The following is a 22243-nucleotide window of genomic DNA, read 5'->3' as shown; positions in this document are numbered from 1 at the left end:
AGCGGGGGCACGGGGTGGGTTTGGCACCGTGGTGGTTTGGTTTTGTCAAAAAGCGTGGTTTAAAGCTGCGCGGGACAGCTGGGGAAGGGGCGATTTGTCACCCTCAAGGTGGAGGGGTAGTGGCTGGGGAGTGCTGAGGGGAGGGAGGCACCTTCATCCTGAGGGCGAAGTCCAGGTCGCGCTCCTGCCGTGTCCCTGGGAGGCCGCACTGCGGGTGCTCGGGGCACCAGGAGCCGTGTGAGGCTCAGCATGGTGGGTGTTGGTCCGCCTGTCTGTGCTGGGCAAGGTGACAGCCACCCCCTCATGGCCGCGGCGGGCGGGCCTGGGCCCACCTGTGTGCTGGGTATTGACCTGGGCACGACGTCGGTGAAGGCAGCCCTGGTGACAGGGACAGAGCGAGGGCTGGCGCTGGCACAGAGCTGCTCCAGGGAGACGCTGGCACACAGCGATAGCCTGGAAGCCGGACCGCAGGTAAGGGCTGGCAGGGAGCGCTGAGGGAAATTGCAGGACACCGGCCGTGCCTTGTAGTGGCTGGGTTCGGTACGTTGTGCAGGCTCCAGTGGCTTTCGTGGATTGTTTTTGTGCTTAGATTGGCAGCATGTGTCTGGACATCAAAAAGCAGAATTAAAACACCCCCTGCTCACTGTTCAAGGAAGTCAAGCAGAGCTGCTTGATTTAAGAAAGATGCAGGTTTTGAAAAATTGCCTAAGACACTCTAAAACTATTCTCTCATGAGCCACCACCTTATCTTTGACACTCCCAGTCAGCAAACAGCAACCACTTGCCAACTGGAAGGGTATTTTATTTTGCACTTAAGTGTGAGGTGGAATCAAAACTGGAAACTCCCTGTGGAAATAACCAGGAACGTGTACTCCTGTTAAAGATCTTTGCATCCATTGTGTTGGTCATTAAAAAAAAAAAAAAAAAAAGGATGAATCAGAATCATTAAAAATATGCATAATTTCTGATACCAAGGATACCAAACAGGCCAGCCCTCCTCCTGCCAATTTATGCAGCCAAAAGTACCTATGCACAAAGTTCATGTTTATTTGTAGACTCTATTTGAATAGTTTTGTAATCTTCACACTGGTCTGTCACAAAGTAATCTGAACCTTTGGAAGTGTGAAAGCTTCTCCTGGGGAGCAGTTGTGTCAGTTTGCTGGGTGGTTGTAGGAACAGAATATCCAGAAATGGAATATCAGTATCATCAAACTCAACAGTGAGTTGGTAGGGAGGAGCTTTAGGGAGATGTAGGGGAGCCTGCACGCCTGTCAGAACACATGGATAGTTCTCTTTGTGAGGAAAATGAAGAGCAATAGATAAGGTGGACTAATGAAAGCTTGTAGTCAGTGCTATTGGACTTTTTAAAAGTTATGGTTGAGTGTGGTAATTTAGGAAATTATTAATTAATTAATTAAAGAATTATTTTGCCTTAAGTTTAAGAGACTTGACTTGCTAGCATTGATTTTTAGTTTTTGTGCGTTTGTGGGTTTTTCTGCGATTTTTCTTTTCATTTTGCAGTTTAGTAGTGAATATTACTCTAATAAATGCTATTGAATTAAATGAATTCCGTCCTTCACTTCTGACTAGAGCAGCCTTGTTTAATAAATACACTGAGTGAATCCTAATGGCTTCATGCACAGGATAATGCTTTGTGATTGCAGGGAATGGAGCAGGATGTCCAGAAAATCATAAGAGCATTGAATGAATGCCTTGCTGCTCTGCCTCAGCAGCAGCTTCAGCGAGTCACCCACATTGGTATTTCTGGACAAATGCATGGGGTTGTGTTTTGGAAAAGTGATAAAGGTAACATTAATTCTTAAACATCCCTGTTCAAAGTATTATGATGCAGAAAATTGAATTGTAAGTGAAGTGATTCTGTGATTAAACTGCTGTGTCGCTTTGGTCTTCTCTAAAACAGAATTAATAGAAGATCTCTTATGAGAATTTTGCTTTTTTTACTGAAATTTTGGCTACTTACTATAGTTAATGATAAAGGATTTAGCTTGATGAGATCCCTGCAGAGTCAGCACAATTGTTAGCATGAAGGAGGAGTAGCATATTTGTGGCTTGTTAATTGTTTCTCCATCACATGCTATCTGCTGCCATTTGAAAGAACTTCTGCATCATGTGAACAACTTGCAGGGGGATTTTATTCACCTCATCAAACCCTTACCTAGATGCTGTCCAGCATCTCAACAACTTTCTGGGTTTTTTTCCCCCCCAAAATCCCAAGGCTTCTTTTTTCCTAGCAAGTCGTAGCCTGTCGCGTTGCATTCATTTTGTTGCCTATGCTTCTGTTAGTAGGAGCTGAGAAAGGACTGTGGTCATGATTGTGGATGCTCAGCTGCTTGCCAAGACCTCAGAAACAAAATCAGCTGCAGTGAGGTAGTCACATGGGGCTTTGTTGTGCAAATACCCAGATAATCCTTGTGACAGTGAGGATATTTGAAGAATCCAGGGCTTGGATTGCCAGCCCTGTGAGATAGGGATGGATTATCTTCTTGGCTGATGCCTTACAGACCTACTGAAGTCTAAGGCTTCCAGAGTGTGATTCCATGTCTTCTTTCTCTTAAACCTGTAGTGTGGTCATCTGGACAATTATACAAGTCTTACTATAACAGGACTTATGCAGATTAAGTAAAGATTTATTGTAAACCACAGAGTAGATTTCCCAAAAGTGCTGGTCACTGCCTGTCAGAAGTTGTCAGGGTCTTAACTGCTTTACATACTAAAAATGATTAGAAAGAAAGAAATCCAAAGGGTGATGCACTGAAGGAGCTGTTGTTGCTTTCCAGCTGTCCCAGGAGGTGCATAACAAAGCCTTGTGTATTCATAGGCACAGATTCTTATGTCATATTGGTAAATATTTTATGTCCTAAAGCCACATGCCACTTTAGTTTCATTTCTGTAAAGTGAAAGAGGGTGTTTGCTCTCATTTGCTTTGAGTGGACTAAGTGAATCCAGAGCCTTGGGGACACAAATAAAAAATTTAATGGCATCCTTTAGGGTTAGATTTATGATTAATAATATTTCTTAGAATCCATTTAAAACTAGAAAAGCAGACCAATCGGAAAATCAGTTCAAACAGATCTGGTAGAACAGGGAATTGAGGGAACAAGAAAAAGTATGTGTTTTGTTTTGCATCTTTCTTGTGAGAGCTCCCAGCCTTCAGGGCTGCTCTCCTACTGTGTGAATGTGACTTCCAACCCCTGTATCCAGCCTAAGAATTATGGTTTTTTAGCCACATTTGTGCAAGTCAGGCAGCTGAGTCTCTTCTCTTGAAACTCTGCTCCCTTGGCCAAAACCCAAGACTTTGCCTCAGTTCCAGAGTGAGTGGCCTGTCCCATCCCTGCCCTATGTCCAGGGATGGCCTGGGAGGGGTCAGAGCTGTGCCATGGAATGTGCTGCCAAACAGTGCTTGAGCCCAGCCTCTCCTCTGCAATGAAAGAATGTGAAGATTTCCTCAAAGGTGTGGTGTTCTCTGCTCAAAAAGAGCATGCTGGACTGGCAAACTGAATTAAACCCTGTCCTACCTTTGGTGAAACTTTTTTGTGTAGTACATGAGGGTTTTACTCTTTAGTACTTTGTAGTCCATTGCTTAATACTCACAGATCCAGGTCTCTTGTTACTTTGGCTCCAAAGGTGATGCAGCTTTGTGCTCTCCATCCTGGGCAGTTCATTATTGATGCAGCATTCTCCAGGTGGTGATGTGGCACATCCCAGCTGAGGTGAGAGCTGCCATGTCAGCTCCTAACCTCCCATAGCAGACCGTGGTTGGGGTTTTTTGTGGCTCACCTGTTGTTTGTGTCTTTAATAGCTCTCTTCAAGAGAAGGAAGGCTTTGGATACCATTCTCTGTGTTACCAAAGGATGATTTGTGTTATGACATTATCTAGGGCTGAAAACTAAGAGTGGTTTGATTACAATCTCTACTGGCTCCTTTTCTGGTATATTTAACAAATTATCAAGTGTGTTCAGAAATGAGGAATGCCAGGCAGGCTATGCTGCAGGGAGTCACTGGATTTCTTGGATTCTATTCTGTTTCCAGGTTGCAAGTGGTCAGAGAGTGGCACAGGCCCTGCCTTTGAGCCAGACAAGGTCAGCCACCTGGTCACTTGGCAGGATGGCCGCTGCAGCCCCACCTTCCTCTCTTCTCTTCCTCTGCCACAGTCACACGTGAGCCTGGCTACAGGATTTGGATGTGCCACAGTCTACTGGTATTTAAAGAACAGGTACATTGCTTCTCAAAAGGCTGTTTCTCCTCTTGAATTTATGTGACAATTAGTATTCCTGTAGCATCTTAGTGCTGCTACAGGCTGAGGGGCTGCGCTTCTCTGTAATCATAATCTTAATTAAGTAGTCAAAGAATATTTAAAATGGCAGTATTTAATATAAACTATATGCAATTAAGCATGCAAGAGTCCCTGACCTCATAAAAATACTACAGATCTCTAATAAAAAGAAAAGCTTTTGACCATATAGGAACAGAAGCGTTAAAGTATCATAGAATAATTCTAGTCCATCATACTGCTCAGAGTAGCTCTGCTAATGCAGTTTGAACATTGTCATTTTGCCTTGTGCTGCTTTGTGGAAAGTACAGACATGCCTAAAACAGTGACAGGGTTGCTTGGTCTGGTTGCTGCCAGATGCTCAAACAAAAAGTCTGTCTCTAAATTAATTTCAGTTCCTTCCTTCCTCAGACACCATGACAGATCCTCATGAGATGATACAGGTGCTCTGCTCTGTTGTGGCATGTTTGCCAAGGATAAAGTTTTTCACTTATGACTTGGCATCAGCAAGATTTGCTCTTCAGTTTCATCTTTCTCAAAGAGCCAGTTTCTTCCTCTGCAATGAGTTCAGGTTCAAGAAAAGGGGAAAATTTATTAGATCTTGATTTCTTCCAGTGTGTGTCCAGCAAATATATGGAGCATGGTGTGATCTTACTTCAGAGCTGCATGAGTCATGAGTCCACCTGCTTTGTTTTGCTTCATCATTTGGTACATTTCCATTCATATGATTTGTGGACCCCAGAGCAAGTGGGAATTTAACTATTTCTGAAAAATGCTCCAGAATCAACCAAGTGCCTTTTATTCATGCAAACAATTATTACTTTCCTGATAACTTTTGCAATGCTGTGCTTTTGAACTGAGACAACTCATTCCTTAAAGCTGCTCCCTCTCTATCTTTCATCTGGAGATAAGTATTGCTGCAGCTTGGAAAACAAATTCCATTTGAAAAAACAAACCAAACTAACAAAATGCAGGTTGATTCCTGAGGTGGCTGTTTAATTTTTAAATGGGCCCACATGTGTGAAGTTCCCCATAGCAATGAAAGTTGTCTTGCTCTCACTGTCTTAAAGCAACTTCCTGTTTTTCAAATGTCTTGTTTAAAAGTCCAGATTTTCTGAAGGCTTATGATGCAGCTGGCACTATCCAGGACTACGTGGTTGCCATGTTGTGTGACCTGAAGAAGCCACTCATGTCTGTCCAGAATGCTGCCAGCTGGGGATATTTTAATTGCAGAAACAAGAGCTGGAATACTGACATGTAAGTGCTAAGGCCATTCAGTGGGGTTTGTGCACCACTTGTGTCAGGCGGTGTGAGCACCTCTTTGGGCCATGAGTGTTGATGTGCTACAGATAAAAAGGGATTGAAAGTTACTCCTAATCAATTGTGGCCTGTACTGAAGAGCTATTGAGAGTTTCCTCTGTTTAAATCTGGTAAAATCTGGCCCAGTATTTTTAAAAATACCTGCAAACAGCAGAGCTGAGAAATGTATCAGTGAGACCAAGCTGTTCTCTCCCTTTCTGTGGTGGGGTGGGGTGGACAAGTGCAGCCACAGTGTTACCTGTGCCATGTTAAACACAGTTACCACTCTCTAGTTCTTTGAGCTGAGCTTCCTAACTGCTGAGACTTACTTGTGGGCATATTTAAGAGCTATTAAAGTACAGGAAATCTTACGGGGAATCAGTTTATTTATTTACTTATTTATTTTAATGATTTGCTCTTTCAGGGTTGAGTGCTAAGGCCTTATATATTTCAGGGCTTAGGTTAGGCCAGGACTCCAAGGTGAAAGATCTTCTCATCAAGGTATGAAAGAGTGACAGAAACTTGCATTTTGCTGACTGAACTTTTACAAAAGTGGTGGTGGTGCTGTAGCACCTGCAGCTGATTGTGTAAGGAGTTTGTTGGACTTAACTCTTTGTGATTTCGTTGTGAACTACTAATTGCATGACACTTAGCTGCATTTTTTGCTGGGTTTGTGATTGTCCCTTTGCCCTGGACCTGCTTGTCCATATGACCATCAGTATGTTAAACTTACTGAACATGTACTGTATAATCTCAGGTACTCAGATTGCATAGAAAGGAAAAGTATTTATTCTTCCAGACTGGTTTACCCAGCCCACTGGACTGGAATGCTGCCCCTGTCCAAGACAAAGCTTTCTAAATAGGTGAAGGCATCCATAAATCCAGCAGCCACAAATGTGTGGCCAGATTCATCTGTGACTTCAAAGAGTTTTTTGTAGTTATGCCCCACATTCCCAAACTGCTTTCCTCCAATAATATTGTTCTGCTTCCAGATTGAAAAAATCCAGCTTTCCTGTCCACTTGCTTCCAGAGGTGGGAGACCCTGGCAGCATTGCAGGCAGGACAACCTGTGCATGGCATGGAATACCAAAAGGAGCAAAAGTGGGAATTGCTCTGGGAGATTTCCAGTGCTCTGTTTATTCCTGTCTGACTGAGAGGACTGATGCAGGTATGGTCATTTTGGTACCTGATTCGTTTTTCTCATTGTCCTCCTTCAGGGTAGCTTAGTAAAATACTGATTATTTTCTTTTTTCCTTTTTATGGTGTGTTTTAGTTCTTAATGTCAGCACCTCTGCTCAGCTGACCATCTCAATGCCCCTGGGTTTCCAGCCTCCAGAGGCACCAGATCCTTCCTCAGCTGTCACTTATTTTCCCTACTTCAATGGTGACTACTTGGCAGTGGCAGCATCACTTAATGGAGGGAATGTGCTTGCAACATTTGTGGGCATGGTGGCACAGTGGACACAAGAGCTGGGTAAGTCATTTCATGGAGAAGCTTAAGCTGAAGCTTAAAACTGAGGTTGATCATCAAGGTACAAGGAAGCTGAGGCAGAGGAACAAGCCTAGAGCTGTTCCATCATGCCATAAAGGGAACAGGGATGTAATTCCTGGGTCATGCTTCCCAGATCTCTGGAATTTCCCGCTGAAGCTTTTGAACATGTTGGGACAGTCATGCTTGGACTCCACATTCATGTTCCCTTTAGGCCTTCTTTTGTTTCAAGGACAGAATTATTTTGTGCAAGTTGATTTTCAAAGAGCAAGGTTGGCAGATTTGAGGACAACAGCTGTTTACAAACAGCCTCTAATTTTGTGTGACTGCAGTCCAAAGGAATCCTTTTGGTGCATATTTTGCAGCACTCTAATGGTTTTTAAGACTCAAACTCATGGAATATCTTTTAAGTGCTTTAAGCATGGCGTTTGCAGGTTTTTGGGTAATCTCTTGGGTTTTGCACTACAGAAATAAGCTCTGAAATTGTTCTTTCAGTAAGTACTCGAGGTGAATGTTACATTCACATGGAGTCCAGCCACTGAAGCTGAAACCTGCTGTTAGTCCCTTTAAAGATGTTGTTTTGTGGAACTTAGCACAGTATAGACAATGAGCAGTAGCTGTTTTTGTCAGGAAAGGCAGTTGCTGTAATCAGAAACTGTTTCTAATACTGCACGTTCTGGATACAACTGGATGGGAGGACTGTGATTCCTAATCTTGGACACACAATTACCTTAGGGGCATGGAAAAAGATATTCAGTATTTTGCTGAACTAGGTGCATCAGTGTCCATTTAAGTGTCCACATGTGAGTTACACCAGACCCCTTCAGATTGCTAACAAGATATTTCCCATCTGCAGGACTTGAGGTTCAGGAATCTGCCATCTACCCAAGGATAATCCAAGCAGCCTTGGCCCAAAAGCACAGCAAACTCTCAGTCCACCCAACCATATTTGGAGAGAGACACCTTCCTGAGCAGCTGGCATCAGTGACCAGCATTGGTGCCTCTGAGCTGTCCCTGGGCCATGTCACCAGAGCCCTGTGCCGTGGCATCGTGGAGAACCTCTGCTCCATGTTACCTGTGCAGCACCTGGAGGACACGGGAGTGAGGAGGATCCTGGGCAGCGGGAGCGCCCTTGCCAGGAATGAGGTGCTGAAGCAGGAAGTGGAAAGGATTTTTCCATTCCCTGTGGTTTACGGGAAGGATGTGGATGCTGCTGTGGGGGCAGCTATGGTGATGTTCCATAGTAAATAAAGTCATTATTTGGAGTGGCCTGAGATGCAGCTTCTGGTTTTTTCCTGACTGTACAGTGGTTTTTTTTCACTTTATTCCACATGCACTCTCACTCATTACAGTGGAACAAAACCCATGCATCTAATGTCTGCTTCTCCTGGGTCTGCACATTTTGTTGCTCTGTCATTCCCATTTGTGAAATGAGAAGTAATTATCACATTAAATTTATCTGAGTGACTGGGAAAGGTCCATTAACTTTCTGCATAAAAAGACACTTCTTGCAAGGCTCATTTTCCTGGTAGGAAATGTGTTGGAAAGGACTGGGAGAGATGAGCTGCTATCTGTAATTTAGTCTGATGCTTGTGTGTACTCCCTTAAAATTTCCAAGTTTTATCCCCTGTGTTATTCTCTTAGAATTTCTTTCTTCTCCTAGTCGTTATTTTATTGTTAAAACATTTGTACTTTTCTGTGTACATGTATGTTTCTTTTGCTCAAATGACATTGGGAAGCAAGTAAGATGTTTCCTGTTATCTGGATACAGTTTAATTCCTAGGATGCACTGGAATGTTTCCACTGGAATATGGACATGGATTCATCCCTTGCTCATTAGCAACATCAGGACTGACATTTTTATGGTGAGAAAGCTGTGCTGAGTTCTGAGACCTTAATTACAAAGATGGCATTTCCCTTCCATGCCATGTTTAGTGAACTGTTGGCATATTACAGAGAAAATGTGGACTAAAGGTGTTGTAAAAAGTCTGAATTTGTTATATGTTGTTTTCCCTCTTGCATTATTATAAATATATTTTTAACAGCAGATCTGCTTTCATTTTTATTGAATAACAGGAAGGAGCTGATGATGCTGTTGCATCAAAAGCCTTTGCAGCATCTTGGATGCTGCTGAGGACGTGCCCATTGGTAATCTATATTTATGCATTAATAAACAGCCTTGTTACTCTTGAGTACCACAGATCTAAGGAGTATAATTAGTTTGCTATTAAATAGGCAAATACATAATTCTTTTTTACATCCATGGATAGATGGCAAGACTAGAGAGCCAGCCACCTTTTGCAAAACAAAAGACAGATAATTTCATTGAATAATTTCATATTCTGCTCAAAACCTCAGGAAGCTTGGGGGTTGCTCCCAGCCTAACAGCCTCTGGAAAAGCTGTTTCTCTAGACTAGCTTTTGTCAGAAAGATCTTATGTAAATTATGTATTTAACAACGTATGACACAGCTCTGAATTTCTGAGGGTGTTAGATCCATCCTGGATTAGATAAGTTGGGGTTTTTTCCTCATGACATTAATATTTAGAGGCTGTTACATACATACATACATATATATATATATATATATATAAAATTTAAATAAAACTTAGGAGGAACGTGGAACAATAAAAAGGCTTTAGGACTTCTTGGTTCTTCCTCAACTCTGTTCTGAATCAGCTTATCTTTAAAATATTTCTCTTTAAATCAGCCACTCAAGAAAGGTGCCCAAGAAAGGTGACTGTGGCATATTTTACAGAGTTTTGTAAATTGAATTGAAACCGTGACCCCAAGAAACAATTGCTGTCTGGTGGTTTGGGTGCTTTTTTTTTTTTTTTTTTTTGCAAACTTGAGTGTATTTACTCAAGAGGAAATCTGGAGAAGAATATCCATTACTAAATGCAATTAAAGGGGAGAGAAAAACAACAGCAACTTACTGCAATTCTTGTAAAGAGCTTTGCTAAACCTCTGGGAATAGAAGCCGCTGATGCTTCTGGTTCCAGAATTGTTCTTAATTATCTTATTGCTCTATTCTCTGTTTTTTCCAGTGAGCTTCCCTTGCTTCTAAAAATCATCACAATTTTCAGACAAATGAAGTGGAGAAGCAAACTCTGAGGGCTTTTCAGTCCAGGCACCTTGGAAGAGGAATATCTGGCACCAAATTCCTGTGGATCAGCAGGTGTTTACTGAGACTGGACTGTTTTTTGGAAGACAGGATTTTGGTCAATATTTGTAAGTTCTGCATGTATATATGAATAGCATGGTTATTAGTTGTTTTTAAACTCTCTTTATTATTTATTCTAAGTTGTGATGTGGCAAAGCATTCTATCCAAAATATTTCCTTTTTTATTTTTGTGGTGGTGTATCAAAGTTCTAGGTACGTGGGTTTCAGGGAGTTCAAATATGTTGGGCATTTTTTAAACTAGGTAATGCTTATTGGTTTTTTTAATAATCCTTTGACAGATTTGTGAAGGTTATTTCCCTTGGAAATTCATACTTGTGAGGAAAAGCAGCTCTGTCTTCATTATCAAATGTATTACCAGCAGGGTTTAGAAAGGAAAACACATATAATGTAGGTTTGAGCAATTGCCTGGGAGACAGGATTGAGCCCATTCTTCACATTTTAATATTATATTTATTCTATGGAAGATAAGTGGTTGTGTGTTCTGTAGCCACTCACTGATGTTTTTGGCTCAATCCACATGAATTTAAATAAAACAAAAAATTAAAATTACACATGACTGTATTCCCACTGTGTTTTTTCCTATATTTTATAGAACTGTTTGTGTTCCTTTTTCACTGAAGTAATAGTTCTACTGTAATTTTAGTACCTTGTTCCAAATGGAACAAGAATTTTTATTTCTTATTAATAGGACAATTAAGTTAATAAGATATTATGTTATTCTTTCAGAGTGATTCTAAGGAGACAAAGAACTTGAAAGGTGAGCAAGTTAAATTGCAATCATTAGTATTTGATCTGTGCTATGCTGGTTTGCTTCCAGTAACCCTAAACGTGCAAGTTTGCAAATTGATGTTTTCTTCACATGTATATTGTACAAAATTATAGAAAAGGAATGCAAGTGATAAAATTTTCTTTCCTGTCCTGCTTTCACAAAAAAATATGTGACCATTGATATAAATATGAAGTATTCCCATAGAACTGAAAATCCAGCTTTAATGTAGGTTTGCACACAACCCTCAGAATGTTTCTCTTGTGAAGAGAAACAACCTTGAAGCAGGTTCATGATGTTGTGTTCACACTGAATGTACACAGAAGATTACTGACCACTCTAATGTGGCTTATAAGTCGAGGCTTTTTAAACATTTAGTGATATTCCTGTGCTGCACAAACCTGTAAGATTTTCAAGCAATGTAGGGTTTCAGACTGTGTCTCTAAGCCAGCTGTGCAGCAGTTCAGATATGATGTGTTTCTGTCTGCACTGCTGGAGTTCCAGGATATTTTGCATTCAGTAGCATGAAGGCACCATTTGTCTGATTAAAACAGGTTGATAAGAAACCAAACCAAAAAAGGCAGCCTGTTCTACCTTCAGTAGAGTGTGTTGTTTGTGAGAGTAGGGAGATCCTGGCACAGGCTGCCCAGAGAAGCTGTGACTGCCCCATCCCTGGAAGTGTCCAAGGCCAGGTTGGACAGGGCTTGGAGAAACGTGGGATAGTGGAAGGTGTCTCTCCCCAGGGCAGAGGGGTGCAATGAGATGAGCTTTAAGGTCTCTTCCCACAAAAACCATTCTCTGATTCTGTATTTGTTGCTTGTGTCAGGTTCTGTGTGGTTGTGAATCAGACAAGATCAGCTGTGTGGTTGTTACAGTCACATCTTACCTGTGGTAACCTTTCCCTCTCTGTTTCCATGTGTCATGTCTGAGGTGACACTCATCTCTTGAGTATCACACACTGCAATTTCCGTCAGGCACTGCCATAACTCTGGCAAAGCCCTTAAGGGATAACTTTCCTGGGTGCAGGAAGCCCTCTGTGCTCAGCATCCCGGAGATCAGGTTATGGCACAAGCAGGGCTTTTTTCACATCCCTGATAGAATCATGAGAATGGTTTGTGGCACAAACCAGTCAGAAAGTAGAGAAGAAAAGCAGAGTTTGTTGGGGTTTGAGATTGTTCTGGCTTTACCAATGACTGGAGGAGGATGAGGCACTGGCTTTAAGCAGAAATAGCTGAGGCTCAGCTCTGCAGTGAGGTGGACAGGAAGCTCTGGGATGTTCTGGTTTGCTTTCTCCATTCTGGAATGGGTAAGGGCAGTGGGGACAGGAACAAATGGAATAGAGGTAGTGACCTACTAAACTGTTCTGGCTGTGGGCACAGTGAATATGTGTCCCTCTGCCTCATTTCTGGGATGAGAGCAACCAATCCACTCCCTGCTGTTTCTGGAAAACATTCCTAAGCAAAGGGGGACTCGTGGCCCCCTAAAGTGCTGACTTGAGGTGTCTGTGTCCTTCCTCACAGACTGCTGGCTCATCATGTCCTCCATTCTTGGGAAGATGAAGAAGTTTGGCAGTTTTGACATGGAGGAATCTGAAGTGACAGATGAACACACAGAAGGGGAGGACTCTGTCCAGGAAGCCCCTGACAACCCCCAGGGCCCACTCAGCACCAAGGTGCAGCCACCCAAAAGCAACATCTTTGCAAGACGGGGCCGCTTCGTGATGGGAGACAGTGACAAGGACATGGCTCCCATGGACTCCTTCTACCAGATGGATCACCTGATGGCACCTTCTGTCATCAAATTCCATGTGAATATGGAGAGGGGCAAATTTCACAAGTAAGTTTGCCTTGTGAGATTTGGTTGTAATGAATAGTTTGAGGACTGCAGGCTGTGTTTCTTGGAGCAGCATTTGTTCTCTCCACCTGAGCATGACCATCTTTTCAGTCTCACCATTTTCTATGCCAAATTAAGGAGTGTTGCAACAGAAAGTGACAGTAACTGTTGTCTCTTGGCATCTCTAAAAATTCAGTCCCTGGATGTTATGCCCAAAATTAGCAGTAGGCCTTAATTCACTTGCTTGAGGCTGCTCAGTGAATGGACATGGCTCAGAGTGAGAACGAGTGGTTGCCTGGCTCCAGGCCTGCAGTTACACCTCCATACTTCAATGCCTCTTTTAAGTCTTGTTCTCAGCTTTTCAGCAACAGAATCATAATTTCATCAGGAGAGTTGCATGCAGACTTTGTTCTTTTACTCTCTGCAGATATATCTGTTCTAATCTGCAGTGTTTACTACTTCTCTCAAGCAAATGAAAAACAATATTCTGGTAGTTGATAAAAAGCCTGCTAAATATCTGACTTTAGGTAACTGACATTTCCCCTTGTTAGGCTCCTATCTACAGATTCCATCACAGGCTGCTCAGAAAAAGCTTTCAAATTTTATGACCGCAGAAGGATCTTTGATGCTGTAGCCCAAGGCAACACAAAGGACCTCAGTGACCTGCTACTCTACCTTAATAGAACCTTCAAGCATCTCACAGATGAGGAGTTCAAAGGTACCCTTTAGTGTCACATACCTTGATTTGCCCTCTTCTTCTTGCAGCAGTGCTCCTGAGATGAAAACAAAAAAAGATAATTATGTTCCATGTCTGCAGGAGGTCCTTTGATAACCCTATTGACTGGGCAACCCATTGATTGTAAGGTTACAGGAGCTGAAATTTTCTGTGAAACACTAAATGAGGTTTCTTGTCTTTTGAGAAGAACCTCATTAATTCCTGTTTGCCTGGGTATAGATGGTAGGTTTATAATCACTTTTATGTACCTGCAATCTTTTGTGTTACAGAGCCTGAAACTGGGAAAACCTGTTTGCTGAAAGCCATGCTGAATCTACACGATGGGAAAAATGATACCATTCCCTTGCTGCTGGATATTGCAAGGAAAACTGGAACTCTGAAAGAGTTTGTTAATGCAGAATATACTGACAACTACTACAAGGGTAAGAGAAACAATTGCTGCAGTGAATACTCAGGGTGCTCAGACTGAAATGGGGTCAGGCAGGGCTGTCAAAGTCTTCTGCATGAGGCCTTATGCACCCCGAAGTTCCAGTGTGTGATTAAAAATGTGTGCATTTGTGCTGGGGCTGTGTCCTGTTAGGGCAATATTCTGCCATTTTTGATACACAATGATATAATGGTTTGCATTTGCTGCTTGCCTGGTCTTTTTCCTGTTCAGTTCTAGAGCTCTTTAGCCTGCAGAGCTCTCAGTTCCACCATCTTACATGGAGCTGAGGGATTTGCAGTGCTGAAAGCTCCCAGTCTGTACTAAATGCTGAAGGTTTCTGTCTGATGAGTGTCTCTGTAGGCCAGACTGCTCTTCACATCGCCATCGAGAGGAGGAACATGTACCTGGTGAAGCTCCTGGTCCAGAATGGAGCAGATGTTCATGCCAGAGCCTGTGGGGAGTTCTTCAGGAAAATCAAAGGGAAATCTGGCTTTTATTTTGGTAGGAGTGAGCACAGTATGGGCTTTATTGATTGAGTTGTCCCAGCAGCATCTCAAGTGCAAGCTGTTAAATAATCCTGTTTATGTGGCACTGGAGGCTCAGAAGTACCAGATGGGCTGTTCCACCTTTAGGCCAAATATTTCCTCCCAAAGACTGATCTTATAAAGAAATACAGTTGGTAGCTGATGGTGTTCAGTGTGAGCTTGCTGTCAGCTTTCCTTTGTTCTCTAAGCACTGTATCCTTTGTAACCTTCTGCTCCTGTCCTGTCAGGGTTTAAGCAGCTGTGTTTCTGTGATGCAGTTAAACCAAAGAAAACCTATTCTAACAGCTATCACAAGAATTGGTGCTGTTCTAGACAGAGAAACTCACATTTTTTTCATGGTGAAAGATGAAAACAATGTGATACTTCTGTTTATGAACCTCTAGTACTGGGCTTTCTGACCACTCCTTCCCATTACTTGCCATAGGGGAGCTGCCTTTGTCCCTGGCTGCCTGCACCAACCAGCTCTGCATTGTGAAATTCCTCCTGGAGAATCCCTACCAGGCAGCCAACATCACTGCTGAGGACTCCATGGGCAACATGGTCCTGCACACACTGGTGGAGATTGCAGATAACACCAAGGATAACACCAAGTTTGTAACCAAGATGTATAATAACATATTGATCCTTGGTGCCAAGATCAATCCCATCCTCAAGCTGGAAGAACTCACCAACAAGAAAGGGCTGACTCCTTTAACTCTGGCAGCCAAAACAGGGAAGATAGGGGTAGGTGAACAAAGGTGTTTGACTGTCCCATTGCTATATCACAGTATAGAGAGAATGTGTAAAACATTTATGCAGAATGGAGTTTAGAACTTTGTTATTGGGGCCTTTTAGTTAAGAGGAACTGATGCTGCAGTTTAACTGCACAGTCCTTAAAGGCTGCAAAGTGTGAGTGTGTGTCTGTGCCCAGCTGGTGTTATTCACACACCACTGGTATGCAGGCAGCCCCAGAGGAAACAGAAAGTGGGTCTCTGATATCATCTGAAACCCTTGTACTTCAGACTGGCTGATGTAATTCATTTTCTGGCAGTCCCCATTCAAAGTGACTCTGCTCAGAGATGTGTAACATCTCTGCTTTTCTCTTGCAGTTTTGAAGCAGATATGCCAGAGGTATTTATATTTCTCATCTCCTAGCACACAATGACGAAATTAACTGTTGTGTATTTCAGACTGTGATCTCTGCAGTGCTCCAGTGGTTTGGCTTCAGCTCTGTTGAACTAGGGAGAAATTACCCTTCCTGTGTTGTGGAGAGGCTGAGGAATGACAAGTCCATTAGCACTGAAATGTTGGTTGTATTGTTCTTTTGCAATTAGATTTTCGCTTACATCCTCAGACGAGAGATCAAAGACCCCGAGTGCAGACACTTGTCCAGGAAGTTCACTGAATGGGCCTATGGACCTGTCCACTCCTCTCTTTATGACCTGTCCTGTATAGACACCTGTGAGAAAAATTCAGTGCTTGAGATCCTTGCCTACAGCAGTGAGACACCAGTGAGTACTGCACCTCCTTGGCTGGGCGAGAGCCTCATGTTCCACACAGAGCATCTCTTCCCTCAATTCCATGAAACAGCAACCTCCCACCCTGAGCCTAAGGGAACTAGAGGGATCGTTTGCTGAAGATTTATATAATATGGGTTTTTTCAAAGTCCAGTATATACTGATCCTAGCAAAATTCTCCTCTTTCTCCTGCTCAGAACCGTCACGAGATGCTGCTGGTGGAGCCTCTTAACAGGCTGCTGCAAGACAAGTGGGACCGGTTTGTCAAGCACTTATTTTACTTCAACTTCTTTGTCTACACCATGCACATCATCATCCTCACTGCAGCTGCTTACTACAGACCTGTACAGAAGAATGAAAAGGTACATTACTGCTGTCATATGTGAGGGAACCACCCATTGCACAATATCCCAGATGTGCCTCCCATTTGAATGTGTGCTCTTAACATCCAAGTTTTCCCCTTTCCTGAAGGCAGGAGGGAGATTTTGACCCTCCTTGCTTCCCAGTCTTGCCCCCTTGCTGCAGCACATTCAGAAACTTAACCACTCCCTGTTCCCCCAGAAATGGAGTTGCTTCCAGCTGCTGGCAAGGCTAGGCCTTTGCTATCTCCAGTTCTGCTGAACATATCTATTTTCCCATCTTCTGCAGCCTCCCTTCACCTTTGGTTACAGCACTGGGGAATATTTTCGAGTAACTGGAGAGATCCTGAGTGTACTGGGAGGCCTCTACTTTTTTTTCAGAGGGGTAAGATATTTGAAAGTTTTCCTTTTGCTGTTTGGGTAGGTGTAGGAGAGAATCAAACAAGCTTTTCCTATTCATTAGCATTGGCTGCTTAGATAAGCCGTGTTTTAGCCTAGAGGTACAGATCATTTTCCTTGACCTGGTGTCACTGGAGGGATCCTCCTTAGATCTTGCACCAGTGTTGGTTTTGAGGTCTTGATGGGTACCAGCTCCCTGGGGTCAGTGCTTAGTTAATTATTTCACAGGGGATACTTAATATTTCCTTGATGCAAACCTGGTCTTTGTTCCCTTTTCAGATCCAGTATTTCGTGCAGAGGCGCCCATCCCTCAAGACACTGATAGTTGATGGCTACAGTGAGGTTCTTTTGTAAGCTCCAGTACCTTTGATTGCATCTCAGCCTGGAACAGATGAGTGTGTGGGATCTGTAGTTTTTGCTGAAGCCACCTGAAATAGGTGCTTTGCTATAATTCCCTGGGTCTTTACAACAGAGTTACCAGTGGATATCATTGAACAAATGGGTCTGGAGCAGTGACCTCCTGTGGAGGTAAAGCAAATTAAGTGTCTGAGTGTTCAGTGTGTCATGCAGCAGGGTTAGGAATAGATCTCCAACTTGGATTTATGCACTGGATATGCAGAAATCCTCCCATTGCTAAGGGAGCTTTGCCTCTCCAAGGCCCTTTCTCTTCCCAACTGGACAATCCCTTGTTCTGCTGTCCACTCCATGGGGCTGCTCTGTTCCCAGCACCTGTGGCCAGCTCAGCCCTCTGCATTCACACCACACTTGTCTTCCAGCTTTGTCCACTCCCTGCTCCTCCTGAGCTCTGTGGTGCTGTACTTCTGTGGCCAGGAGCTGTATGTGGCTTCCATGGTGTTCTCCTTGGCCCTGGGCTGGGCCAACATGCTCTACTACACCCGTGGCTTCCAGCAGATGGGAATTTACTCCGTCATGATTGCCAAGGTCAGTGCAGGGGGCAGGTGAGGAAGCAGCAGAGGCTCAGAGCAGGACACTGCTGCCAACAGCCCCATTTCCAGGGCACACCTGGCCATGTCTACCTCTCATTGACTCTGCTAGACTTTGTTATTATTTTCTGGGTGAAGTGATAAAATTTAAGTGATGTAGAAAAACCTCCTGCTCCTCATCCATGTGTTTTATAGCAGTCTTGTTAGGATGATGATGATGATTATTTTTATTACCTGCTATGCTTCAAAATAACTACAATTGGGTAAACATGGATGCAAGGAGACTGAGTTTATTACCTCAGCTGGATAAACAACAGTTTAATGCATGAACAGCAAATGCCCTCTTGAGCTAAAGCAGTATTTTCTACCAGTTTTTGTTTCAGTTTACATTCAAGTTTTAAAATCTTTTCATCTCTATTTCCATGTTACAGATGATCCTTAGAGATTTATGTCGCTTCATGTTTGTCTATCTTGTATTCCTCTTGGGATTTTCTACAGGTAATATTCTACTTGGAGTTACTTTTTTTTTTACCTTAAAGAATCTCAGAAAATTTTATTTTTCAAGTTGCTTAGACTTTTTGTTCCCAACTAAAAACTTTTTGTTCCCAACTAAAAACTAACAACCTAATTACAAAAAGAAATCTCTTCAGAATAACAATTATTTGTAGTGATTTCATACAGCTTTTCATCCCTGGGTTGCAAAGCTGAATAGAAAACCAGTCACTCTGTTCTATGTGGAGAGAACTGAGACAGCACCTGCTAAGAGGGTGTCAGTTCTGGGGAATATTTTATAGGGCAATTTCCCTGGGGTCAATGTACCGTGTAGGAGACGTGTTGCCTTTCTGCTCATTTTCATTGCTTGCAATGAAGTTACGATCTCAAATTGTGTTTCCATCCTGTGAATGTGATTCTTCTTTTGCCACAGCTGTGGTGACTTTAATTGAAGATGACAATGAGGGGCAGGACATAAATATCTCTGACCATGCCCGGTGCTGCCACGTGAAACGAGGCCGCACCTCCTACAACAGCCTCTACTACACCTGCCTGGAGCTCTTCAAGTTCACCATTGGCATGGGGGACCTGGAGTTCACAGAGAACTACAGGTTCAAGTCTGTGTTTGTCATCCTTCTGGTTCTCTATGTCATCCTCACCTACATCCTCCTGCTCAACATGCTCATTGCACTGATGGGGGAGACTGTCAACAAAATTGCACAGGAGAGCAAGAGCATCTGGAAACTCCAGGTACGTTGGTTCTGTGAGGCTGCTGTCCAAAAAAAAGTGTGGAGAATCCTCAGAGAGTTCAGAGAGAATCTTTAGGAGCTGACATGTGTCTAAATAACAGGTCACTGCTTCTTTCTGATTCATCTGAACAGCTCCTAAAAAAAAGTATTAGTTCCTTTTCCATGTATATTTGATGTTTTGCCTAAGCAGATGTTCCCAATGTTCCAGAGATATTCAGAATTTAGGAAAAGGAGTATTTTTGTAGTTGGACACAATTATTTAGGCTTTGTATGATGGAAAATCCTGATCAGACTGTGAAGAGAGGGATTATGCAAGGGGAAAAACTAGTTTTTACCAGAATCAGTTTTTGTTTGAGGTAAGAAAGGGAACTTCATAGTTTTATTCACAGGGCAGTAATTCAGCATTTTTAGTGACATATTAACACTGGGTGATGTTGCAGAGTTACAGTGTCTGCTCTAAGGTGTTGACAATGATAAAAACCTCAAGGTTTTTAAAATACAGACAGAATTCAGGCTTTGTTTGACTTTGACCAGCAGCCTCTCAGTGCTCTGCTTTCTCTTACCTGGCAGAGAGCCATCACAATCCTGGACATTGAGAACAGCTACTTGAACTGTCTGAGGCGCTCGTTCCGGTCTGGGAAGCAAGTCCTGGTGGGGATCACACCTGATGGCCAAGATGATTACAGATGGTGCTTCAGGTACCTGTTTGTTTGTGTATCAAGCCAACAATCTTCTGTAGACAAACAACTTCAAGGTATCTGGTGGTGGGAAGCAGAACTTTCCCCCTGGAGCACTCTGAAGAATAGAGCACGAATCATGTCTACAGTGGTCAGTTTAATCTGGTTTTTGGGTCAGATCTGAGGCTAGAGAGATGACAGTTTGTGGTATAAACTGATCCTGGAGTTGTCTGCTGATCCTTAGAATAGATATTGGGTTTGTTGTTGTTTCCCCAGGGTTGATGAAGTGAACTGGTCCACGTGGAACACTAACCTGGGCATAATCAATGAAGACCCTGGGTACTCCGGGGACCTCAGACGAAATCCCAGTTTCTCTATTAGGCCTGGCAGAGGTGAGGCTTTCAGGGACCTAAGTCCTGGTATGGGCTGCACCCTGCTGATAGCAGCAGCGTGGATTAACTGATAGAGGGCAGTCAGTGCTCTGCACTTACTGATAATGCAGTGACTGAGTTGATGTCATTTTCAGCCAGCACAAAATGCAGAGGATGAAATGGGCTCATTACTCACTGTTTCACTCTCTGGAGTGAAAACCAAGGAGCTACTTTGGAGACCCCAAGCCCTAGAATTTGGGAGCTCAGCATCCAGCACCAAAGCATTTAACTGTGCAGTCAGTGCTTGCCAGCTGAAATATGGAAAACTTGTGGAACAGGATGGGGAAGAAAACCACAAAGTCTTTTCTTCCTGATTCTTTCTCTTTCTTTCATCAGCTTCCTATTCAAACCACTTGTATATTTTCTTCTGTTTCTGTGGAGGGGGAAAAACAATTAACCATTTCTTTCCTTTTTAGTTTCAGGGAAGCACTGGAAAACATTGGTTCCACTTTTAAAAGATGGAGAGAAGAGGAGAGAAGAGACTCACAAGCTGCCAGAAGAAGTCAAATTAAAACCTGTTTTGGAACCTTATTTTGAGCCAGAAGGTTCTGAGGTGTTGAAAGAGTCAATTCCGAAGTCAGTCTAATTCTGGTTGCTGGTCCTCACAAGCAGGACAATAGAGCATTTCATTTACAAGAGCAGGGACTTTTGGGAAAAGGTCAGAGGATTTAGGGAATTACCATGTGCAAGGATTTACTAAGTATGCTAAATAAACTACTTGTTGTTTAAGCTCATGTCTTCATGGTTATTTTTAATACAACCTTCTGTCTGCTTTTAGAGTCTCTTGCATTAAAAAATTCTCTTTGTGAGCATGCACAGGCCCTGATTTTGTGGCTTTGCTGCCTCAAAAACCAACCAACCAAATTATTATGACATTGGAAAAGCACTCATAAAAGAGCAGTAAGAATCACCAAGGCCCAGAGAGATGTTCCTGTGGGGAAGGTTTCTTGGAAAGCAGATAAATAAATGGGGACAGGGAAAGGATACAAAATCACTTTCTCATAACACAAGAACAAACACACTCTGTGAAATTTTAAAGGTTGGATAGTCAAAATCAATGAAATAAATGTTTCTCTTACGCTGTCTGAGTAAACTCCAGAAATTCACAGTTAGTTTACTGAAGCTAAAAGCTTAACAAGATCCCAAATATGACATTTATTTAGATAACAGATGAACTTTGCACAAAGTAAGAGATTGTGGTTATAGAGAATATATATTTCAAAGGTCAGATGTATAACAATGTACAGCAATAATAATCTTGAAATTAGAAAGTTTTTGTTCTTGACTTTGACAGCAACAGGGAAAAAATCTGGTGCTGAAAATCCTTCTGGCTGGATTTACAAAGAGAATCAGGAGAAATACCTGAGAGAGAAAACAGGCAGCTGTTCTGAAAATACAGATGGGAGCCTTGGAAAGAGAGGAAAGAATAGGAGGAACTTTGGCATCTTCTTGAAAAGTGACTGGGCCCAGAGCAACTAAGGACAAGAAAATTTGTCTTACAGACAGCTGGCCCCATATTTCAGTGCTGGACCTGTGCAGCTGTGCTGGGCAAGAAAAGGTAAATGGTTTTATTTCCTTTCCTTGTATCCCTAAAGCACTTGGAGTTAACAGCCTTTAACACCCACCCCCCTCAGAGTGCACACACAACTATCCCTGAGTCACCAAGGTGTGTAACCAGGGCCTTCTGCTCTTCCTGGGGCTGCACCTGAAGTGCAGATAACTTTCAGCAATAAATTCTGTGATTTTGCTGCTTTTACTGAAATACTGGAACACTACTTTTAAAGAGAAGCAGTCACTGTGTTCCCATGCAGACTGCCCTGTGACATGAAATTTTGGCTTCTGTGACATCACTTCTTTTACTGGAGTCAGGATTTCTTACTGTGGTCCTTTCTCATGGGGCACTACAGAATATATTTCAAGGAAATCTTCAAACATCCAGCTGCTTTATTTGAAATAGTAGCACCATCTAGAGGACTAATAATTCTTGTTTCTTTGCTTAACATCACTCAGGACAAATGTAATTTTATTTTCACAGAGTTTGTAGGGTATAACCAGAGAAAACTGACCAAGGATTTCAAAGAATTTCTTGAAAAAGTCAGAATTTGAACTGGAAATAATTGGAATTTA

The 22243-nt window shown here is 42.6% G+C and overlaps 2 protein-coding genes across 4 annotated transcripts; both read left to right on the top strand.

Moving 5' to 3' along the window:
- The first annotated feature begins 15 nt into the window (after nucleotides 1–15).
- SHPK (sedoheptulokinase) lies at nucleotides 16–9126 on the top strand. Of its 2 annotated transcripts, XM_048324397.1 has the most exons (8): nucleotides 16–471; nucleotides 1665–1806; nucleotides 4051–4234; nucleotides 5396–5548; nucleotides 6583–6758; nucleotides 6864–7064; nucleotides 7936–8225; nucleotides 8851–9126. In XM_048324397.1, the coding sequence occupies exons 1-8, from the start codon at nucleotides 250–252 to the stop codon at nucleotides 8860–8862; spliced, it is 1380 nt and encodes a 459-aa protein (XP_048180354.1). In that variant the 5' UTR covers nucleotides 16–249; the 3' UTR covers nucleotides 8863–9126. The 2 variants fall into 2 exon arrangements, with proteins under 2 accessions (XP_048180354.1, XP_048180353.1); XM_048324396.1 differs by lacking the exon at nucleotides 8851–9126 and having other exon boundaries at nucleotides 7936–8353.
- On the top strand, nucleotides 8861–20845 carry TRPV1 (transient receptor potential cation channel subfamily V member 1). Of its 2 annotated transcripts, XM_048324394.1 has the most exons (18): nucleotides 8861–8944; nucleotides 10126–10309; nucleotides 10989–11019; nucleotides 12549–12864; nucleotides 13413–13579; nucleotides 13867–14019; nucleotides 14385–14525; nucleotides 14994–15292; nucleotides 15883–16059; nucleotides 16263–16427; nucleotides 16714–16809; nucleotides 17103–17173; nucleotides 17600–17765; nucleotides 18199–18265; nucleotides 18693–19009; nucleotides 19579–19706; nucleotides 19962–20077; nucleotides 20533–20845. In XM_048324394.1, the coding sequence occupies exons 4-18, from the start codon at nucleotides 12563–12565 to the stop codon at nucleotides 20700–20702; spliced, it is 2535 nt and encodes an 844-aa protein (XP_048180351.1). In that variant the 5' UTR covers nucleotides 8861–8944; nucleotides 10126–10309; nucleotides 10989–11019; nucleotides 12549–12562; the 3' UTR covers nucleotides 20703–20845. The 2 variants fall into 2 exon arrangements, with proteins under 2 accessions (XP_048180351.1, XP_048180352.1); XM_048324395.1 differs by lacking the exon at nucleotides 19962–20077.
- The last annotated feature ends 1398 nt before the right edge of the window (nucleotides 20846–22243 follow it).

This window comes from Corvus hawaiiensis, chromosome 20 (genome assembly GCF_020740725.1).
Source record: "Corvus hawaiiensis isolate bCorHaw1 chromosome 20, bCorHaw1.pri.cur, whole genome shotgun sequence".
Classification (NCBI taxonomy): domain Eukaryota; kingdom Metazoa; phylum Chordata; class Aves; order Passeriformes; family Corvidae; genus Corvus; species Corvus hawaiiensis.
This window is presented reverse-complemented; position numbering and strand designations above follow the sequence as displayed.